Below are 24096 nucleotides of genomic sequence, written 5' to 3'. Positions count from 1 at the left end.
CTGTATATCTGTATGTACAGAGAGACCAGAGCAGAAAACCCTTCTCTGCAGAAAAATAGAGTGTTTCTCACCAACCCTTCAGAACCACGGGACATGTCAGGCACCAATTGTATTTAGGTACGGCGGTTGTGGCTTGACACCGGTTGCCTTACTACTGCCAGCGACACGGACTCTGTTTCTCTGAACCAACATATGGGCAATGTTCCCACTCGTGCCTGCGCACACACGTTTTGAGACCAGCACACAAAGAATTTCATGTGAAGACATATCATTTTGCACTGCACACACCAGTTTTTTTAAAGTGCGTACACGGTTTTTAAAAGTGCGCACAAAATATATTTTTTTCCACACACAGCCAAGAAAAAATTAGAGGGAACATTGATAATGGGTCTCTGACGTTTCCCTTTATACGCTGCACCACGGGTTTCAGTATCAAGGCTACTTCCTATTAAAATGAAATGGCTAATGTCTCTGTCTTACACTGGTACAGATTTCCTTTAAACATGGCATATTCACTAGAACACAGTTATCTACACACCTAGCAGCAGTCACTTCATACATCTGTGCAAAAGCCATGATAATACACTGAATTCCAAGTGTGTAGCCTATGCTCAGCCAATGAGCGTTACTGGAGACTCATGCACCCCAGAGACATGCTCTTTGTCACCAAGTGAAGTCTTAAAGGCAAATTAAAACATAACAAACAAGTATGGCAGAAATGTTGTACATTATGTATAAGGCAACCCCAGCCCTTTAGCAGGGAAGATCTGTGCCCCCAACTATGCCCCAGTAGCCCCCCATCTTCTTTTCCGCTGATTCCCGGCACATGCTCTGTGCTGCTGTCACTTACTGAGCTTAGGGACCCACTCACAATACACTGTGTATGTGTATTCATGATAGAAGGCTGATAAGTAATTCATTCAAATCCACATTACCTGGCACCCAGTGGCATAGCTAGAAGCCCCTAAACTTAGGGAATAAAACATATATTATAACCGATTATTATTCAATGACCCACTATAGCGCCTTAAGCCCCCCACTCCCCAGCAGTCTGTTCCCCCTACAGGCACACCCCTGCTGGCAACACAGAAACCAATGAAATGAACATACCAATTAATAATCAGTCAGGATGATTTTAGCCAACCCCTAAGCTTAGCTTCCTGATATCAGCCCAGAGCACACTGAGCATGTGCAGTGCCACAATGGCCTAACAGGATCAGTAATGCCAACTCTAAAATGTTACTTAAAGTATTCTGCATTTAAGCCAATTATCCCCAAGTATGTCTACCAGAAATAACTGCTGGGGCACTTACATGCCTTTGAAGTATTTTTGGGAGAAATCTGTACCAATTTCTCTTTTCTCCCTTTGACAAATATGACCCACAGAGGAGCTACAAACTCCCGAGCTACAAACACCAACACCCTGGCAGCCTACAGCTGCACGCCTATGGTCTATCTGGAGAGATTGGACACTGTTGGATATGGCTTTGCCCTTGCGTGTGCCATTTCAGTGTAAGCCTATGGACAGATTCCACTGAGAAGAGCGGTATGACTGGTCAAGGGCATTACTGCTGCTTGCCATAAAGTATCCTCTAAAACAAAGACAGGTGGTTTCCGATTTGTAGAGGATCTATTCGCTTCTTATGAGGTCACCTGAATATAGGAGAATTTTTTTAAGGAGATCTCTCCACTGACAAGCATATTAAGGTAATAAGAGATTGGTATGCAGGAAATCTACATGTATCATATGGATGAAAAGCCAATATACACTTCTAAAGGGCCATCATGGTTTCATCCTACTGTGTCTTAAAATAATAAAGTGAAATGGCTGAAAAATCCCAAGATGTCGGCTCAAACATGTTTATTTACATTTAAAGAACCCACAGCCTCCCTCCCACAATGAATGGATAAAGCACCCAATTATGTACAGAAGAGGTAAAAAAGAGAATCAGCTCAGAGCAATGGCTGATGTATTTACACCCACCAAGAAATGCCAGGTTTTGGGCTGCTACACTTATTCCTAAATAAAGGAATTTTGGAAGGAATATTATAGAACAGCACGAGGCACCTGATCAAACTCTGCAACTGATCTGCTGGGCAGTGAGACTGCAAATAAAGGGGGCCTACATGTATAACAATATTTCTGCATCACTACATATTTACAGCTGCGATGTCCTTTTAGCCTTAGAAAGAGGGACTTTTCTAGGTGGAAATGCACAACAACATGGAAAGCTACATGAAGAGCCCACAGCTATATATTGCTACCAGCAAGCTACCCTGGCATATCTGTGTGTGTCGGGAAGGCAGCAAATCCTGTCACCCAGTGAGCAGGTACCTAATCAAGGCAATGTAGTAAAGACATTTCATAAAGCAGCAAGAGACAAAAGATCCCCCTAGAGGCTGAGCGTGGCAGGGCCCCATGTATAAGTGTCAGTGGCTACACAATGTGACTACTTCATAAACTGAAAGCTGAAGCCAAGCTTCTATTTTCAGAACTAATAGCACATATATATCTCTGCCTAGAGCAATGCTCAGAGAAGACTCATCATCCCGAATTCACTGAGCTGATGGTATTTATGGGGTACAGTAGTTACTAGACCTGCCGAGTTACTTCAGATGATTAGCCCTCATTGTGTTCCTTCATTTTCCTGTGGTGTTGTTATATATTCGCAAGCAGGACCCTATAATGCTACTATTTTATTATCTAAGCTTGTTTGTTCATTTATTGTATGAGCCTTGTCTGTTATAAAACTATTATAAAGCACTTCACCACTTGGTGGCACTATATCAAAAATGAAGTTGAATATTAATCTCTCTGTTGCCTTATAGTTGCAACATCCTAAAGTTCCTCTAGTGCAGAAACCCACAGAAATTAGTGATCTATTTATATAGTGAAGTAGTAACATAGTCAATGTTTGTCCTGCCTCAGTAATCCAGTGTTTTTGAGGCTTTTTTTTTTTTTTTTAAGATGAGCGCTGCAGGCAAAACGCAGCCCTGTTCTTACCACCACCAAAGGCAAACCGCAAGTACAGGGCCCTGTAGCACCATGCATCTCCAGCACCCCCTTACTTGTACAATGATGGACAAGTATAGGGGTGGGATAGGGGACACCTACTTGGGTGACATCTCATATATCCAACCCCTATAATGCCTTACTACTGGGCACAACACAGGGCAAGGAATAAAGCGCACTTTACACCCTTCTCCACAGTTTGTAAATTACCCTTCTAGTCTTAGATTTTGTGTTATGACCCATAGGTTAGCTATAACTGCAGTAACCAATCACCAGTTATTTGTATCGGCCTGATTCCGTTACAATAATAAAAACGAACACTGACTGGTTCCTGTGAGTTGCTGGACTGAGGCAAACTTTGTCTGTGTTACAACATAACCCCATCACAGCTGCAGAAGCCGGGGCCAGACTTATTGCACCCTTTCTACACATACAAAAGAAAGATTTAGCCAAGTATAGAGCCAGGGCTATATGCACATTATGCATTTAAACATAAAGCAAGCAGGTGTGAAGATGGAACAACTTCATTCTTTTCTGACAACTCTCCTGCACCTTTTCTGTTCTTTCTGAGGCCACTATAAATATGTTATGTATCATTCCAAACCAAGCTCATAGAAGTACTGTATCCTATTGAAATGAACAGTGCTGGCTGCACTTCTCACCATATTAAATAGGGGCTTGTGGCATAAGCTCTTCTGTTCCTTTCGCCTTCTGTCCCACCAGTTTAACAGCTGTCACGTGGCATCCAATTTTTTTGGCCTGCTTGGAAGTGGCTTCCCTTCAGACAAGGTAGGCAATCCAAAAGAGGGACTGTAACAACTCCAAAACTTACAAACTAAATACTTAGAAACCCCCCATTCGAAAACAGCTTTTGCATATAACTTCTTTTTCTTTAAAAAAAAAAAAAAAACAATAAAAGAAAAGAAAAATAAACAAAAAATCAAGTTCCAAATACAGTCCACAAAAATATGATGTGAAAAAAATGGTGTCAGGCAGCAAAATTGCAACTTCCCCTTTGCAGTTTCTGTTTTGCAAATGATCCACCGTCTTATGTCCTGTTACTGCGCTTTCCACATATGAAACGCATTTAAATTAAGAAAAAAAAATATTCTACGGTAAAAAAATGACGAAAAAAATCCTCTTATTAAAATAGAATTTTGTTTTTTTAAAGTTTTTTTTGTTTACTTTTTTTTTGTTTTTTTTACTTTTTGTTTTTCAGTCAAGATTTGAAAGTCTGTTCCGGTTCCATATGATTTATTAAGTTTTTTTTTCATAGCTGCTTTGGTTCCTTGGAAGTTTTAAGTTTATTGCAGTAAAAATGCTTCTTTGCAAAAGAAAGAAAGAAAAATAAATCGGGTTTTTAAATCACCCTTCCCTCCCCTTGTTTTTTTTTTTTTTGCCATTTTCCCGAGGTTCAGTACAGCTGCATGTTCAGCCCTGCGCAGTTCATCTTGTCACTTCCAGCGCTGACAGAGTTTCTCACTTGAACCTGAGAAGACAAAATGATAATGTCAGTTAGATATAGCTAAACCAATACATAATTAGTTTATTTGTCTAATGCCTCTGAGCCTTTACCTAATTAGTGAACACTGTTTCAGGCTAGCTAGTTGCACACTTCCTTATCAGATCCCACAACTGTTACAAAGCTTTAATGCAAAGGTTTTTGGAAATTAATATGTACGCCCCCACTGGGGTCTAACAGTTCAGAGCACCCTTTCTGATCCAAGTGTATGGGATAAAAATACATCAATAAAAAATTCATAACATGGATTGTTTTTGTACAAGTAAAAGGGATCCAGTACAGCAAGTAAACCCAAATGCAACATAACTGCTACATACTATGAACCCCCTTGTATGGTTTTGGCAACTATGGGTTTGAGACTACTGTTCCAAGAGTGGATACCAAACTACAAATGCTGTAAACACACTCATAGCCAAATGAAACCCTAACTACCCATCAGACTACACCTCCCTTTAAATGCATACTAGTTACGGTTCCATATAAATGTAACTCATTATGACTTAATGTAAACATAGAGAGCTATACTACACATAGGGGGGCTAAGGGCCTACCTTCTTTAATTGTTGGGGTATGATTGCCATATAAAAAATAATACATCTTCAAGTCATACTGACATTTTCAGTTTATCACCAGGACCTTTTATTCTGGAAGGGGCAACAATTTTCCAAGAATTCTAGATGCAGCACCATGGTGTTATGAATGCATCACTATCATATTAAAGTGGCTCTACAGGCCTGGGTAGCGATATCTGGCAAAAAGTAATCCCAACCCCAAGATTATAATGCTGCACTCACTGGACCCCCAAAACTGCTATATGCCTTTAAAAGATAGACCCCTTCCCAAACAGAGCCTTGCGGTATGATGCATACCTTTTCATTATGGAGGGATGGGAAATGGCTTCTGTATAGAGATTTTACCAGCCTATACCTGCCGAATAGAGCTTGAGGAATGCAAGTTAATTTCTTAAAATTAAAGACAATTTAGAACTGATGTTAAGCTGGCTCAGTTTATCTTTACATCAAAGCTTTCATTCTGCACACAAGTATATGGTCTAGAACACAGGGGTATAAACCCACATGGAGTAGGCCCTGACTGCTGTGGGATCAATGAATTTAGGGGTTCCTAAATTGACTGGGGGGCCCGGTTGCTTCTAAAATTACATCCTTTAATAGTTTACTACCACCAGTAGAAACAAATAGGCACATTTCTATATCCTTCACTTATGAAGAGTTCGCTTCTGTTAGCATAGGGCTCAGGGCTCTGGTACCCAAGTCACATAACAGACAGGGTGAGTCTATTCCTGGATCCTCTACTTTATTTTGCATTTCCCTCCCTAAATGCCTGACCCTGGGTCATGAGATATCTGGAGTAAGCGTAGAAATAATTAATCGCATGCTGCAAAGTAATTCCAACTGAGCCACACATTAACTATCCTGTTACATGGCTTCTATAAAGGTGTTTACAACTGCATGATCAATCAGCCTTAACTTACATGCATTACTTTATTTGCCCATAACTTTCAGCACAACCTTGCATGTATATGTATAGTGGCACTGGTGTACTTACCCACAGGTACTGCTTTCACTGGTAGGAGTACGTGGCGTGTTCTGTGGTAGATTCCACGGCAACTTGTTGAGGCTGCCCGCTGCTCTCCTGAGCAAAATAAATAATTAGGGTGTCTGAGACAAAGGGATAATTAATTAAGCCACCCATGCCCCCCACAACACATCATAAATGTGAATTTAGGGCTCTGGCACACGGGGAGATTAGTCGCCCGCGACAATTCTCCCTGTTCACGGGCGACTAATCTCCCCGAATTGCCATCCCACCGGTGACAATGTAAGTTGCCGGTGGGATGACACACGCTGCGCAGGCAATTTCGGCTAATCGCCGAAGTTGCTTTGCGAGGCATTTTTGGCGATTTGCCGAAATCGCCCCGCCGCGTGTGCCATCCCACCGGCGACTTACATTGTCGCCAGTGGGATGGCAACTGATGGCCTTTGGGTAACTGGGAAACAAACAAGCTCCTGTTTTGGTCAGGATATTTTCAGCTGAAGGCACCCCTGCCTGCTTTACATAGGCAATGATAAAATCAAATCCAAGATTACATATCAATGTGTGCACACTTTGCTATAGAGGCTGCCATATAAATAATTAGGGTGTCAAAATAAATAATTAGGGTGTCTGAGACAAAGGGATAATTAATTAAGCCACCCATGCCCCCCACAACACATCATAAATGTGAATTTAGGGCTCTGGCACACAGGGAGATTAGTCGCCAGCGACAAATCTCCCTGTTCGCGGGCGACTAATCTCCCCGAATTGCCATTCCACCGGTGACAATGTAAGTTGCCGGTGGGATGACACACGCTGCGCAGGCGATTTCGGCTAATCGCCGAAGTTGCTTTGCGAGGCATTTTCGGCGATTTGCCGAAATCGCGCCGCCGCGTGTGCCATCCCACCGGCGACTTACATTGTCGCCAGTGGGATGGCAACTGATGGCAACTCGGGGAGATTAGTCGCCCGCGAACAGGGAGATATGCCGTGGGCGACTAATCTCCCCATGTGCCAGAGCCCTTATATGGCAGCCTCTATAACAAAGTGTGCACACATTGATATGTAATCTTGGATTTGATTTTATCATTGCCTATGTAAAGCAGGCAGGGGTGCCTTCAGCTGAAAATATCCTGACCAAAACAGGAGCTTGTTTGTTTCCCAGTTACCCAAAGGCTGCAAGTACAAACATACGCCATTTTATATCCTGCTGTGATCCCTAATAACCCACGAGCAATCTCACCTCTATGGAGACAGTGGAAGGCACGGACGGGTACTGGGGGATGTAAGGCCCCTGCATAGCGGCTGCAGCTGGCATATACTTTAAAGAGGAAAGAGGCAAGGCATTAAAAGAACAATCACATCATTGTGTATTAGAATAAATCAACAGTAATGCTCATTCACAGATACATATTTAACATTTTTCATGTTAGCAGTGTTACAATACATGCATTGTGCAGTACTCTTTTGAAACGGAAGATTTCTATGCTATAGCGACTGAGTGTTATATCATACAGTACTGTGTATTAATGAGTTTGTATTTACACACGGCGCTGGGCCCAAATAGACAGGCATTGCTTTTGCCCCCCCTACAATATGTCACATTTATAGGAGTAAGTCAGCTCATTTGAACGTTGCTTTATTATATATATATATTTAAAAGTTAGGGAGTCAACCTACTCCTAGCAGTAGCAGCATCAGAATGTGTGTACTACAGCCTTTACAGGGGTCAACTTCATGCAAATAAACTGGTAAGAGACATCTTTACTTACCGCTCCAGTGCTGCCAAGCGATAGGTGTCCCAGCTGTTGAGTCAGAGGTCCCATCATGGAAGCAGGCTGGATGGAAATAGCATGGTCCATAGTGGGAGTAAGGACAGTTCCCTGACAAAGAGTGCAAGTTCATGGGCAACAGTGCACATGTTCATATCAATTCGCAGGAGGAATGGATATCTATTGGGGGCTTGTCAGCTGCATGTACACCCATGCTCAGATCTTGCTTTGCCACCTCTCACTGATTCTAATATAAATCCACATGATACTGCTGGTCTAGGGGTATTTCAACTTACCAACATTAGAAAAACACAGCTTGTAATAACTGAATTTTGACTACATTAACCCATGGCATTATAAAGACCAGCTTCCCTTTTATGCCTGACTGCTAATGTTTAGCAAAAGCCAGAGGGCTGCAGGTAGGACATCACTGGTTCACACGGGTTATTTTATTTAATCAATTTGGGGCCCAAGCTTTCCTGCACTGCTCATGGAAGAGCACCTCCTTCACCAACTCTGATCATGTCTGGATGTACAACTAATTGGGAACTGATTTGCTGTTCAGTTGTAAGACAGTTATCATGCCGATACATTTGGTCTGCGAAATTAATCTGTGCACGGGCTTATGTTACAACCCAATTACCACACTGGGATGTTGGGACACTGTGCAAAATGTAAATAAAAAGAGAAAGGGATGATTTGCAAGTAATTTAAACCCTATATTTATTGCAAATAATATCAACATATCAAATGTTGAAACTGGGAAATGATAGGCGAGGGGCATGTTTCCCAACATGTTGCATCACTTCTTCTATTAACAAAACTCTAATTGTTTGGGAATTGTGGAGACCAATTGCAATTCTAAAAGTTAAATGCTGTCCAAATCTTGCTGGAGATTTTAGCTGCTCAACAGTTTGGGTCTCTTTTGTCATATTTCTTTTTTCATAATGAGCCAAATGTTTTCAATGGGTGACAGGTCTGGGCTGCAGGGGGGTCAGTTTTGCATCCAGACTCTAGTTACAGAGCCATGCTGTTGTAATAGGTGCAGAATGTGGTTTGGCATTGTCTTGCTGAAATAAGCAAGGCCTTCCGTGAAAAGAAGTCATCTGGATGGCATCATATGTTGCTAAATATATAAACTGAATGAAATCTCTTGCATTATACCTCACATCACAGGTGGTGTGCATCAATATCCCAAATTAGTATCAACATGAGAATTTGTAGGGAAAAAAAAAATTCCTATCACAGAGGGATAGGAAAAAAAAGTGTACCTTCCCACAAATAAATGCAGACTGTCATGTGGATTATGGTGCCTTCCCAGATGTGCAAGCTAACCATGCCACATGCACTAATGCATGCCCATACCATCACAGATGCTACCTTTTGAACTGTACGCTGATAACAAGCTGGATGGTCACTTCCCCTCAGTCCACCTTAAATGAGCTTGGGCCCAGAGAAGGTGGCATCGTTTCTAGATCATGTTTATACATGGTTTATTCTCTGCATGCAAATTGTAACTTGCAATTGTGGAGACAGTGAAACTGTGTTCACAGACAATACTTTCAAAAGTATTCCTAAGAATTCCTTACAGATTTGTGTCTGATTTCACCTGGGGCCTGAATACCATGACCATCCAATACTGGCTTTCAGCCTTGTCACTTGCCTATAGATAATTCTTCAGATTCTCTGAAGCTATTAATGATATTATGTACTGTAGAGGATGAAATCTCCAAATTGTTTGCAATTTTATGTTGAGGAACATTATTCTTAAATCTTTGCAGTAATTGCCCCCACTCAGTGTATCATTACAAGGTGACCCAGCCTCTCAGGGATATCTTCTTTTTATATCCAATCTTGCTACTGAGCAGTTGCCAATAAAGTGAGATGTTCTACGAGGTGGTACACAACTTTTCCAGGCTTTTGTCCCCCATCCCATCATTTTGACATATGTTGCTAGCATCAGTTCAAAATGAGCATATATTTTTCAGATAACAACATTATTCAGTTTTAACATGTTATTTTGTCTTTGTACTATTTCCAAATTAATATAGGGTTTAAATGATTTTAAAATCTTCCCATTCTTTTTATATTTTACACAGTTTCACAACTTTTTTGGAAACAAGGTTGTATATTTACACTTGGAATTGGTCAGCTGCAGGTCCTTCATAGAATAAAAGAGCTGATGCTCATAAAATTATACTAGGAGATCCAGACATATATTATGGCAATGCCATATTGCAGTTTTATTGCTGTTATCTCCAGTATGGAGAGGATTTCTCACAGACCAGTAACTATAATAATACCCAGAAGAGGCTCCTGCACGGTTATCATCTAAAAACAGTTTTTAGTTTCAACTGTGTCCTTAAGCCGTGCTACTGGGTAATGCATAATAATTATCATGGGGCCTATGACATCTTACTGCATTCTGTCACTAAGACATCCTTGAAAGGGCTGCAGAAAACATATCACTACATTATGAAATCATAAATAAACATCACCCCAGAAGGTATGAGGTTACATAAGCAAAAATGAAGGTGGACAGAGCAGAGGGTCAATTTTAAGGTAAATAGGGGCAAGGCTGATGTACAGTTTAACTGAGGGAGCCAAAATGAGGAATGAAATGGTTACTCACTGTAGGCTGCATGAGGTAAGATTGATGAGGCATCCAAGAAGGATTGTGAACCTTCAAATTAAACACAAATGATAATACATCAATTTAATATGTATATGACAGAAACCCACTATAACATCAATTAAAAAGTGAACAAATGTTGATAAGATAGTTGATATTGATTAGATAGTTTTACATACAGCATCAGTGTAAATTATTTCACCCAAAACAATAGGGCCCATTAACATTTAATGCAGGTGCAGTTCTGGTTGCACAAATTCTCTCAGTCATTGCATGAAAAATCCCATTCAAGCCAGAAGTGATGCCCATCCATACTATAGATTACAATACTGAAATTTCAGTGCAAGCACTGCAACTATGAAAATATATACACAATATATACACAATTGCATCAGGTGCAAATCCCCATGGCGACTAATTATGATTAAATTATGGGGGAAAAAGCTGCATTATGGGTAAAAAAAAACAACCCATGGCAATTGTGTCACATTTCACTCTGCACTTGCGGGTCATAAATGAGCCATAGTAACTTTCTGTATATCCTGTATATTTCATTTCATATTATTAGCAAATGGATAGATATAGAACAATTACCTGATAAGAAGATACAGGTGACGGCAGGTAGGGGGATAGAGCCGCCTGAGCTATCACCCGATTTGGGGCAATACTGTATGGGGCAGTGTAGAACCTTGAAACAAGATAAAACGCAATGTTATACTGCAGTAGAGTTTAAATCCAAAGAAACTGCTTTTCATCACTTGGGTCGCTAGATTTAGGAACCCAAAATTATTGTTTAAATATCAGGTTTGAGAAGCCGGATATATAAAGAATATAAAAGCAAATTTACTATACAAAGATATAAAATGCAATATACTGAAAGTGAGCTCTTAGGAGATCTTACCCATTCTGCAAAGCTGATGTAGGGTCATATGTCAAGGTCATGCCACCCTATAGATGGAAATATAACATTAATAAATAAATGACGGATAGTCTTTTAGTCTGTAATCCCCTCTACCCACTGTACATTTGTAATGCATAACAGTGGTTATTGTCTTGGATCATGGTGAGCACAAATGCTTTCCTCCTGTATTTGAACCACTTGGTGCACTTTTTGAAGAAGAGAAGCATTAGCCCCATTTAAAGGGAAACTGTCATGATTTTTATGGTATACTTTTTATCCCCAAAATACACTGTTTACATAGCAAATAATTCACTCTACCATTTAAAATGTCATTCTTGAACCAACAAATGTTTTTTTTAGCTGTAATATTGGTGTTTAGGTGCCATCTAAGTGCATTGTGCCTGAGTCTGAGCTTTCAGAAGGAGCCAGCGCTACACATTAGAACTGCTTTCAGGTAACCTACTGTTTCTCCTACTCAATGTAACTGGAGGATGCATGACATTATTTTTTTATTATTGAGTCCAATTCTGTTACCTACTGGGAGCTGATATCTTGCTACCTTCCCACCTTCCCATTGTCCTGCTGATCAGCTGCTGGGAGGGGGGTGATATCACTAACTCAGAGTAAAGTGTGACTGAAGTTTATCAGAGTGCAGGTCATATGGCTGTAGCACCCTGGGAAATGAAGAACATGGCATGCCCTGAACATGTGAAATTCAAAATGAAATACAAAAAACTTTTAACAATGCAGGATTCTGCTGGAGAAGTTCTATTAACTGATGCTTTTTGAAAAAAATGTTTTTCATTTTGTATTTTTCACAAAAGCTTGCATTATTAAATATATCAGTTAGCCAATACTCTTTACAACTACTTTTTCTGAACTATGGTTCATGTGGTTTAACACTACTGCCACTATTAAATAGGTTAATGTTCTAGCACTAGCAACAGAAACAGCATCTGGGGTCCCATGGTTACGAGACAAGGATTGATACACCCACACTCTAAAACAAAGCATGACATAGAAGGAATTATGGATCACGTAGATTCATTACCGTCTCTCCCTCTCGCCCCCAGCCACGTCCATTTTGAATGTACTTTCCCTGGGTTTGCCTTTTTTTCTGTCCACCATCTGCAAACTTACAAAGTAAGGGTTCCTGGGGAGCTGTAAAAAAAACAAACAAAAAACATCTTTTTGATAATTGTGTCCAAATATGTGCTAGTTCAAGCAGCACTGTAATGCAACCACTCCCTTGCCTTTTTCCATTGTGAAGCAATGAATTCTGGAACTTGAAGTCCCCTCAATTTTCAGAGAATCCGTGCACCACCCACTATAAAAACAGAGGAACTTCTCTTCCAAAAATTAATCACTTTACAATGTAACAAATTGAGGGAAGGAGTTGCATTACACACTGCATAAGGGATCTTGGTAAACAGCTTGTTAAAAGTTCTCATGGTTTCCTTCAGTTGAAATCATGTACGTTTGGGTATATTTACATTTATATCCGGAATTTCAGATAGTGTTTATGTGTTTAAGTGTTTAAGTACTCCGTTTGAGCTTTCATCCACCCTGTCATGTTTTTCATCAGCATGAGGCAGAATGCAACAAAGAAAAAATATTTTATGCAGACCAGCATCCCCCTCACCATCCTGACTGAATTCCCATTAAATCAATGGGGTATCCTTTTTTAATCTGCAAGCAGCTTGTCATACACTTAAAAATCAAGCTGTAAACTCATTCTTGTGTACATGTCCTAATTATATATTTGCTAGGAACATTACAATCAATCAGCGTTATCCAAGAGACTCTAAAATGTTCTGAAAGCTTGCTGTTATTATCATCCTAGTTAGCCAATAAAGGCATCACCTTTATACCACTTTTGTTATGCTTCATATCAAAAGCTCTACCCTATAACCATTTCACACACAGAAAGCCAGGCATCTAGAAAAACAATCTGTTTGTTATCCCCTCATTTGTGCTTACCTGGAACCCCAGGAGGAGTCTTGATATATTTCCCATTAAAGTGACTAATCACAGCTTCACATTTCTCTGTGGATTCCATTCTAGAAACAGAAAAACAATAATTTTCCAAATATAACCGGCCAGAGACTACTCCAGAGAATAAAGTCAGTTATAAAAACATACATTTGTTTTTTTAGAGAACATTAGTATGACTACAAATACCAGAAACCCACCACCTTGTATAATCAACTGTGTTTTTATTTGTGTGTCTGTGTAGTACAGCGTAGAAAAAACTGAAGACTTTGTCTAGAGGAGCAACATAAAGCTATGTTTTATATTTGCCAAATTAATCGATCTTGCCTATTTCTGTTTGGATTTTAAAGCAATCATGGATCATTTAGATAATGTACAACACTACAGGTTTTGCAGTACAACACAGGTTTTGTGGTACAAAAACTGTAAACATACACTGCTTCCTTTCACACCCAACATTGTGGTTTACAAAGGAGCACTGTGCAACACCATAAGTGGGGTACACTGTGTCTGCCCCAAGTTGGTACTGTATACAAAAGTGTGCGTTCTTCAACCTACCCACAAGGAAAATCTATAAAAACAGTTGAATAGAGATTCAGCCATTCTGGATAGCCACTGCAATGTTTCATATAATACTTTCATAGAAACACACCCACTTCCACATATTACACCCATCAAATCTGTGGCCCTTCTTGGTCATGAACATGCATGTGGCTTAAGTGAGTTTAAAAACACCAATATAATCAGAAAAACCATACCATCTCTGAAGAGACATCTGCTCTAGTGAACACAAAAAAATAGTGAAATGATAACACGCAGTGTGGAATAACCTTTGCTAACTTAGGGCCTACTGATGACAAAATTCTTTATTGGGAGGCACAAAAGGGGTCATTTACAAATACCTCCGGCAAACATGCAAAAGCACTAAAGCTGGCCATACATGCACCGATAATATCGTATGAAACCTCATTTCGTACGATATTCAGTGCGTGTATGGCATGTCGCCGAGTCGACCGATATCGCAGGAAGCTGCTGATATCGGTCGACTCGCCAATCAGACCGGTTAAAAAATTTTGATCGGGCGTCATAGAAGGCGCCTGACCAAAATCTGCCGTCAGGGCTGAATCGGCAGAAGGAGGTAGAAATCCTATTGTTTCTACCTCCTTATCTGCTGTTTCAGCCCTGAATGGTGTGTGGCGGATCTGACGTGTGTGGCCACCTTAAGGGAGGAAAGGGCACACACCCCTTAGTGCTCCCTCACGGACAAGTTCCGTCTGGAAAAATTGCAGCACTGTGCACTTCGCACCAGATAAAACACAGAGGTGCAGAGACCGACCTGCACCAATTATGCAAGAGGGAAAGGGAATGCACTTGTTTAATGCACCTCGTGCAGAGCTTTGGAGTTCATAAATGACCCCTAAATTGTTATGATCCACACAGAAATCTGTTGGTAAAGTGGCCAGTAACTGATACCATATGAACTGCTTTTTTCATATTATACTTGGTTAACACTTTCAGCTAAACGGGGAGGACTGGCTACCTGGTAAACACAGAGTCACTTCCTTTAATAAATGTGGCAACAATTTGGTCATATTTGCTTATTCACAGCTCTCTAGGCTTCAGTGACCAGATTGTTTTACTATTCACACATTGTGATGGGAGTAGGGTATGAGTAACCAAAATTGTTTGGTACTAATCCCTAAAAACTGTCACGTTAATGTATAATGATGAGACTACTTAAAATGTTTATTCAGCCTCATCTATACAGGCTTTTCTGAACATTTAGGGGCATATTTGCTAAAGGGTGAAAGACAGTTATTGGCAACATACAGTCCTGCTGTAACCTTAAGCATATTTACCTTGCAAAGCCGACCCCTCGGCTGGTCCCACTGGCATCGCGCAGGATACGAGTGGAAATAACCTGTCCAAATGGCTTTAGCAAGGACTCCAGCTCCTGCTCATCCATACTGACCGGCAAGTTAGAGATGTACAAGTTTGTGGGGTCCTGCTCTTGTTGCTATTAAAACAAAACAACCAGATTTGAAACATGGAACTAAATGACACATTTCCTACTGGATTGGCATTCGAGGGGGTTGGGGGATATATAAAGCTAGAGTTTTCACTGGGTAATTATATTGTGCGTGTGCACTTTTCTGTTCCTGCATGAAACCGCATCTTAGTAAATGGTTTGTGGTTCAAGGGAACAAAAGGGTTTATACAACCTCACGAGTAATATCCAATGTATTTGTTAGGGCGAAGACACATGGGGCGATTAGTCGCCAAGACTAATCGCCTTGTGTGTATTCCCCCATAAAGGACAACTATTGAGCAAATTTTAATTTACTATAGGTTATCTTGATTCTTTTAGAAATGGTCCAAAATTTTTAATTGATTATATAAAAAAGTTCCTTAATTTTATGAGATGAAGCGCATATTAAATATTCGGTTGCGTAATGATTTGCCCCGTTTCCCACTTCAAGAGTTAAGTATCCTTCAGTTCCACTGTATTTTGTTATAACGTGGGACTCTAGGAAACTTTCCAGCGCCAGAAGTACAGCCAGGCTACACCAAGCAGAGCTTGGCTATATTGGGAAAATTACAAAGTTCAACCCCTGGCTTGTGCCCTCAGCTCTATGTGATCGACAGGCAAGTTAAAGGGTAAAATACCCATATTTTCTATTATAATCTGTTTTATAAAATATGCTTAAAATTTTGGTTAAAAACATGCAAATTAGGATTCAGATTTAGTTTTGGATTTTGGTATTTGGCCAAATACAAAAAGAATACATCCAGTGCTTCCCTATTTGCAGTGATAGCTACAATTTCCTGCAGAACTGTGCTCAGAACAAGAGAATACCCACACAGGCATAGTTTTAGGGCACAGTGACACGGTACATTGAGCAGCAACTGTGTTCATGTTTTGAGAGAATATCCCCATAACACTTGAAAAAGTAAAAGAAAACCATTGAAGACTGCTTTGGGCATCACGTGGCATTGGAAAGATAAGTACAGCTGTAATCAAGGTATTGTTGTGGTTATGATAATAATAAATACAATTGCATTCACTCTCTCTTCACAGGTTTACCGATTTATGATGGATTGTTGGTTGGCAGTAAATTTGGAACTGGGCCCTCAGAAGGACCAAAGACAGCTGGAGTGCAACAAATATAAACATTATCAATTTCTAAGCTAAATGGAGATTTGCTCTTCCCTCCTTCTTTCTGTCTTTCCTCTAAACTATTATTGATGCTGTTAAAATGTTAAAAACTTATATAAAAAAATAAATAAATTGGAGATTTGCTCTTGTACGTAATGCATGCGTTACACTTTACATTTGCCTGTCATTTTACCCATGAATTAGATCGCAATGATACTTCTTGTCATTTTGCCATATTAATAAAGGAGTACTCAGAGTGTGAGCCAAAAGAAATTGTTTGGCCGGTTGAAAATCTTAGTGAGTATCACTTCTAGCCTTGCAGCTCTGTGGTCCCAAATTCAATCCCAGCCATGGCTCTATCTGCAAGGAGTCTGTATGTTCTATCCGTGCCTGTGTGGGGTTCCTTCAGGTACTCCAATTTCCTCTCACAATCCAAAAACATACAGGCAGGTTAATTGTGTGACCATAGTGTGGGTAAATGTGATATGGACCTTAGATTGTAAGCTCATCTGGGACAGGGACTGATGTGCATGATGAATAATCTCTGTGCTGCAGAAATGTGTTGGCACAATATAAATAACAAGAGATAAATAAACTAAATCAATCTTATGCATATCAGTGTAATATTTCCAACTGGCCAGTGGCAAAGATGGTCTCTGTAACAGCTAAAAAAAAGCACTACTTAACAACTAGTCCATCAGCCAGAAGGCTCCCTACAGTACAAGAATGGTGTCAATCTTTTACTGCATGTCATTGGCTATAAATCATAACAGTTCTGTATGACCTTTCTTGTGAAGTTGCTACCACTTCTTAAAAAGGCTTGGTCAAAACTTAATTAAATCAAATCTTTCATTTGATCCCTTTGCTGTAAAAATGTAGACATCAGTGGCCACTGTTTATGGGCTTTGTGGACTATGGAACTGCCCAGTTGGTCCATACAGCTGTTGATGGGGGTCATAAGCTTCTTGTGTCCTCTTCTGCCAAAAAACTTGCCTGTGGGTCCCATGTACACAATTCAGTGATCCTATCCAATTACTTGAACTTCTAGCTTTCCTATCCTTGAACACAAATCAAGCAGTACTTTATTGATTGGGCTATAGATACTACCTAGTATAAAGGTGGCCCCACACGTGGCGATTTGCAATCTTTCGTGTGACCATTGGTCGCACTAAAGAGCGTACAATCAGCCACAAACCGTTCAGGGCTGAAACGGCAGATAAGGAGGTAGAAACAATAGGACTTCTACCTCCCTCTGCCAATTCAGCCCTGAAGGCAGATTTTGGTGAGGCGCCTTTCTATGGCGCCCGATCAAAATCTTTTAACTGGCCCGATCGGCGAGTCGACCGATATCACCAGCTTCCTGCGATATCGGTCGACTCGCCGGCTTGTCATACACGCACCAAATATCGTACGAAACGAGGTTTCGTACGATATTATCGGTACATGTATGGCCAGCTTTAGTCCGTGTTTACAACTTTAGACAGGAGAAAAATATATATTACCCCTTTTCCATGTAAGAACACAGCCCTACTACCACATTGCAGAAAAGACAGTGCTGAATAATGTACTTTGATATGGGATTAAACTTTCATGTATCTATATTTACCTACATGTCTAAGTGTGTGTGTGGAGAGATTGCTAGTCACCTTTGCCATCTGGGCTTGCACGCCGCTTGCTTTTAGAGCTGTTACTGCCTTCTGGGCTGCTCCTGGGCTATCAAAATCCACAAACCCATATCCTACAAAAGGAAATAATATGAATAAAAGGCATTTTATGTTCTTTTACTAAACACTTTTTTTAAACAGTTTTTGATTAATTGCAACATTGCCTTGGGCTTCCATTTTGCTCTATTACCTTGTAGCCCCACCTCTCACACTAGACATGCATGGAATGCCTGGAATTTGGGTTTCTGTGAGCCTTCTCTCATGACCTGATAAGAGTAGCTCCCCCTAGATTTATTAAGGCAAAGCATTAGATAATAGGTTCCTGACCTTCAAAAGAAGTCTTACGGATAGTGGACACCGTTTATCCCCGGTTTCTAAAACATTAAAAGATGCAACAGACCAAATAATAGCCACATCAGCCCAATGTAATTGTCAAAACAAGCCACGTCACTACCAAAATCAATGCAGACCAAATAAGAATGAACAAGTGCAGTGAGCAAAGTTAGCAGTACCCTCACAGACATGGCCCCACAATATGATGAATTAGACCTTGTTGCTCAACCATTAGTGCATCTATAGTACCTCTGGAAGTGAATAAGCGGTAGGTGATAATATAAAAAATACCAATAACTTGGACAAGATTCCTGGTTTCTTGTTACAAAAACAAACAACTACAGCTGACAACATCCAAACCAATACAAGTACAATCTGTTAATAAGGCCCCAAGCTAAATTAGTGAATTGTATGCAATCCCATCACATATATGGATGCCCAAAGTGAAATAGTATGTAAGTAAATAGTAGTAAGTAAAAAATGACATTTTTTATGTATATATAAGAAGTAAAACACCTATTTACATTTTAAAAGCCCAAAAATATTTTGAACTTGTCAATAAGGTCTGCCAGAAAAAAGGAACATAGCTTAGTAATGCCCATCTGCTTGATGATGTAATGGCCAAACGCATACAAGTACTCACCTTTACACTTGTTGGTTGTCTTATCTAAAATGGCCTTGGTAGAGACAATTTTTCCATACCTAGAAAAATACAATTAGAAGATTTACCGTCACACACCCAACAATAATTTATTGTTCCATAATGCAGGACTAAATACTAGACAATGATCTGAAAAGAAAAAAAAATCAGGCACCAAGCAAAGCAGTTGGAAAGGATAAGTGCATTGAATTATTATGGCTGGCTGCAGAATGTTTGCACTACTGGGCAGTGACCTGAAGCATCTCCCAGGCTTTCAGCACTGCTACATTTCCTGGGAAAAGCAGAAGGAACAAAGTGCCTGGGGAACTGTAGCCCAAGTAAGCATATGCTATGCAAGTATGGCAAATCTGAATGTGTTTGCATGTTGCACAGCTACATCTGAAACCTAAAGGGCAAAAATAATTCTGCAGGTAAAGGTGGCCATACATGAACCAAAAAAAATCATGGTCTGAAGGAGAAATTAGCTTTTTTTTTTTTTTTTTTGTATTGTCTCTTATTGTGTTTTCTTGAAGGCCTTTTTTTTTGGAAAAACTCAGAGGTTCCAAGATCCACTCAAATCAATAGGAACATCAAAATAGGTCAAAACAGTATTTATGTCAGTGCACGTCACTCTATGGTTGTGTTATGACACAATTCCCACACCTTGTTTCTCAACCCTTTCTCCTTGTAGATTGTAAGCTCTTTTGGGCAGGGCCCTCTTCACCTCTTGTATCGGATACTGATTGCTTTATATGTTACTCTGTATGTCCAATGTATGTAACCCACTTATTGTACAGCGCTGCGGAATATGTTGGCGCTTTATAAATAAATGTTAATGTTAATATCTATGGGCACCTTGCACATCCCAAAAAGAATTTTGATACAAATCTGAGCATTTAAATGTGGTAAACAAATGCTCTAATAAAAAACAAGATCAACATAATTAGGAATTCTCACTTGATTTTGATAAATGTGCCCTAAACCAGGGGTCTCAAACTCGCGGCCCGCGGTACAGTATTTTGTGGCCCGCACCAACGCCTTCTTAAAAGCAATGAATGGATCACGATTTTTATTGCGATTCAAGGGATAATGCAAGGCACGGGGGGGGGAGCTGCTGATTGAGGAAATGACGTTATGCCATCATAACAGTTATTATGGGAAGACGTTCTGTGTGCACAATTAGCTGCTAAGGAGCTAATTGTGCACACAGAACGTCTTCCCATAATAACTGTTATGATGGCATAACGTCATTTCCGCAATCAGCAGCTCCCGCCCACCGTGCCTTGCATTATCCCTTGAAAGCCAATTTTTTGTGAAATCCCTTATGCGGCCCAGCCTCATCCTGACTTTGCCTCCTGCGGCCCCCAGGTAAATTGAGTTTGAGCCCCCTGCCCTAAACCTTCAACATTCAAGACAGCAAATAAGCACTAACTACATAGGGCATTTAGACTGGACTTTAAGGCAAGTAAGATGGTCATCCTCAAACTTTATGATGTTGCACCCCAAGACTACTGTACCACTCATGTTCCTGGTAGATGATTGTAAACAAATAAGGGTCAAGCTGACTATGGCAAGAACAGATTATTATATCCCCCTTAAATATATAATAGTTGAAACAAGCAGCTGTTGGTTCATTCATGCTCTATACTTGCACAGCTTGTGGCTGTTAGAGGACAATAGAGAAAGGCAAGAACATGCTGGACTGGTTGTTTTGACTATAGGCTTTCCAAGGTCATGGATACAAGCTGAGAGAAAGGGTAAAGAGTAATGGATACAGCATGGGGTTTATATGATAAAGTTAAAGATTATAAAGGTGGCTGCAGCAGGAAACTTTCCACGACTTTGGTAAACTGAAGCGATGAGTAGGCCTTTCCACTGGTGATTGCCTTTGTTGCTGGTAGAAAGGCATTTTGTAGCTATAAGTCACCCTCAGCAGCAGACATCGGTCTAAGGCAAATGTCCTCAAAAGTAAGTTAGTCGCCCACGATCGATCTCTGCTACCGCGGGCGACTAACTGCTCCAAAATGACTTTCCACCATCAACAATAGGAGTCGCCGGTGGAAAAGCCAACACACCCCTGACATTTCAGAGAGGTTAGTTAGCAACTCACTCCATGGGATATTACCCTTAAAGTGGTCATACACGGGCAGATTTAACTGGCCAGTTTGGACTGTACTGTCTAAGCATGTATGGCACCTCATTAAACCATTCTAAATTCTAGTCAGTATGTGCAAGATTAATCCCTAATTTGGTTTTCTTGGTTCATGGTTGGCGACTCTGACCCCCCTTTTTTAAAAAAAAATAATTGGCTGCCGTGAATGGAATGGACAAATTACACAAAATCAAGCCAAGCCCATAGATAGAATCAGAATCATAGAATCAGTTGCATAACATGCAAATCAGTCTGTATAAGGCCACCTTCACTTCTCAGAATATTAGCCCTTACATCAGTATATGGGCCCCAATGCACCAGATAAGCTACACAGGCATTATGATTTAACTGTCTGCCTGCTATAGAACTACAGAGTGGGATTTCAAGGACCTAACTGCCACATGCTGTGGATTTTTCAGAATTCCATTGCCTCCAATGGGCAAAAACAAATGGGGAAGGCTGGCACTAAAAAAAAACTTAATTGATAACTTGATCCCTTGTTTGTCATGTTTTGACTCAAGTGTCAGACTGGGGTAACATGATTTCTCACAGCACTTTACATGCAAGCTGGTGGGATGGCATATCGGGGAGATTAGTCACCCGCAACAAGGGAGATTTGTCGCGGGCGACTAATCTCCCCGTCTACCACGGCCCTTATAGGGTAAATTCTCCCTTCAAGCTGGAACTCTCAGAAGAAATGTTCCCCCAGTCAGCTGATTCATGCAGCTTATTAGCTGTTATGTTTGGTGTACATAACTATAAGGAATAGGTGTACAAATTAGAATTATTAGAATATCAGGCACATCCAAGAGAAGAAATCACAAGCAAGATGTAGGTCTGCTATTACTAATAAAGCACTGGTCTGGACTTTCTTTCAGCCCAGTGCACAGGCTAGACATCTAGAGACAGCCAGGGAATGTACTTGGAGGGATGGGATCATTACGCCCCCAGCATGTCCCACCACTCCCAGCTTATGCAAGTCTGGAACAGGGAGGAGGGTGGGGGAGGGAAATATGAGTGAAGTGGCCAACCCACGCTAGATCAGCGGGACAATCTGCTTTAGGGGGATTTGCTGTCACTATGCTACTTCATATCAGCACCAAGATCCTGATCGTATGAAGTGACTAATAATAAGTCATAAGAATACTATTTTACCAAGAAATCCCATGATCATAGGCTAGTATGGAGCTCTGCAATGTGTTTTTTTCAATACACTGATTATACTGATGCTTTTAAATATTAAAATGTAGTAACCAAATGCACCAATAGGTCTTTATTTTGTTGTCCCTTTCCCCTAGGAGACCAAAGTGACCCACAGAGCTAAGAATAACCACAGCTGATAACACAGCTTCCCACCCATCTCCCTCTTTCCAAATATCCAGCCTCTGCTGTTCCACTCCCTAGAAAGGCAGATAAGAGCAGCTCTGGGATGCTTAACCCTATAGATTTCAGCCATCCCTGCAATCCAAGAATGAGTTAATCTTCTGCATTGTTTGGCTATATTCAGTTACGAAAGGATTAACTTTACTCTTCCCCTTCCTACAACTCCCAGCCCCCATCTCCTCCCAACCATTTACTGACACTAGACAGGAAATAACTCAGCTGGGCAGATTCTGTTTCAAATAAAACGCAACTGCGCCGCTTGAGACCGGACTTGATGTTGGAAGCCGGACTTCAGTGGTTAGCTCTTCGGCACACCAACGCCTTGCTTGAATGCACCTTATAGCAAATGTTAAATGTATATAAATTTTCTTAACAATCAGATTATTACCACTGTTATGTGACCAGAAGAATCTGGCAAGGCAAGTTTAACTGAACGCGTGAGTAAGAAGGCAAAGGCATACTGTAACTCAGCTCCCACAGTACGATTGAAATACAGTCAACTGCATCCCCAGATGGGGTCATTTATAAACAATGGGGCAGTTGGCTGGAAAAATCTAATCACAGATTGGTTGCTATGGGTTACTGCCCAGTTGCAAATTTGCCCTGTGTTTATAAATGAGCCCCATGTATGAACCTTCAGCAGAAGGGAATAAATACAATTCCTGGGTGCCCCTGCAAGCAGTCACATACCTCTTCTATAAAAGGAACAGAACTTGCTGGAAAAAAAGAGGTCTACTACTCCCCCCAGCAGGATTCTGCTGGAGAAGATCTATTAAGTTATGTGTTTCCCCATGCCAGTAAATATATTGTCTTAAATATATTGTATTTAAATATGATGAAAGAACAAGACATGGGGTTCATGAGACCTCTATCAGCGGACGGATCGTTGTCACCTCCTTTGAGGGACCTCAGATTTATCCAACTCACACACACAATCATTTAGGAAAGTTATATTGTAGCTTACAGTAGGCTTTAAATGTTTCAAACATTCTACAAGTTTAAAACCTCCAGAAATCAGTAGAAATACATGTGAAAGCCCCAGCAAATCCTTTATGTAACTGGCACAAGCGAGCAGGCTGGGAGTGATGAATACAGCTCCTTGGCTTTCCTAGAAGCACAGGTCTCCTGCATTAGCTCCCTTCTAACCCTGCCTTGGCAATAAGCTTGATCCCATCTGGCCTCGATTCTCCCTACAAACATCTTGCTTCATGCAAACAACATTCCCTCAGTCTGTGGGCGACATGTGCAGATCTCCTTGGGGCTCAGGGGATGTGCACAGCATTCCTAGGCCGGGGTGAAATGAGGTTATGAGTCAGAAGCAAACTCTCCTTCCTCGGCTCCTCCCCCATTTCACTTTCTTACGTATGCATTTATCTATCTA

At 40.6% G+C, this 24096-nt stretch overlaps 1 protein-coding gene across 7 annotated transcripts in view; it reads right to left on the bottom strand.

Moving 5' to 3' along the window:
- Positions 1-1846: 1846 nt before the first annotated feature.
- rbms2 (RNA binding motif single stranded interacting protein 2) overlaps positions 1847-24096 on the bottom strand; it is a 56706-nt gene continuing 34456 nt past the window's right edge. For 4 of the 7 annotated variants that reach the window (XM_004911893.4, XM_012957820.3, XM_012957822.3 and 1 more), the window contains exons 3-14: positions 19184-19242; positions 18154-18281; positions 15246-15403; positions 13375-13454; positions 12446-12555; positions 11395-11441; positions 11088-11181; positions 10494-10544; positions 7862-7972; positions 7333-7410; positions 6102-6188; positions 1847-4502 (exon numbers count right to left, since the gene is read on the bottom strand). In XM_004911893.4, the coding sequence (XP_004911950.1) occupies positions 6117-6188; positions 7333-7410; positions 7862-7972; positions 10494-10544; positions 11088-11181; positions 11395-11441; positions 12446-12555; positions 13375-13454; positions 15246-15403; positions 18154-18281; positions 19184-19242 (988 nt within the window). In that variant the 3' untranslated portion in view covers positions 1847-4502; positions 6102-6116. The remainder of the gene's footprint in view (positions 4503-6101; positions 6189-7332; positions 7411-7861; positions 7973-10493; positions 10545-11087; positions 11182-11394; positions 11442-12445; positions 12556-13374; positions 13455-15245; positions 15404-18153; positions 18282-19183; positions 19243-24096) is intronic. The other 3 variants (XM_002934527.5, XM_012957823.3, XM_004911894.4) reach the window with 2 other exon arrangements.

This window comes from Xenopus tropicalis, chromosome 2, assembly GCF_000004195.4.
Source record: "Xenopus tropicalis strain Nigerian chromosome 2, UCB_Xtro_10.0, whole genome shotgun sequence".
Lineage (NCBI taxonomy): Eukaryota > Metazoa > Chordata > Amphibia > Anura > Pipidae > Xenopus > Xenopus tropicalis.
This window is presented reverse-complemented; position numbering and strand designations above follow the sequence as displayed.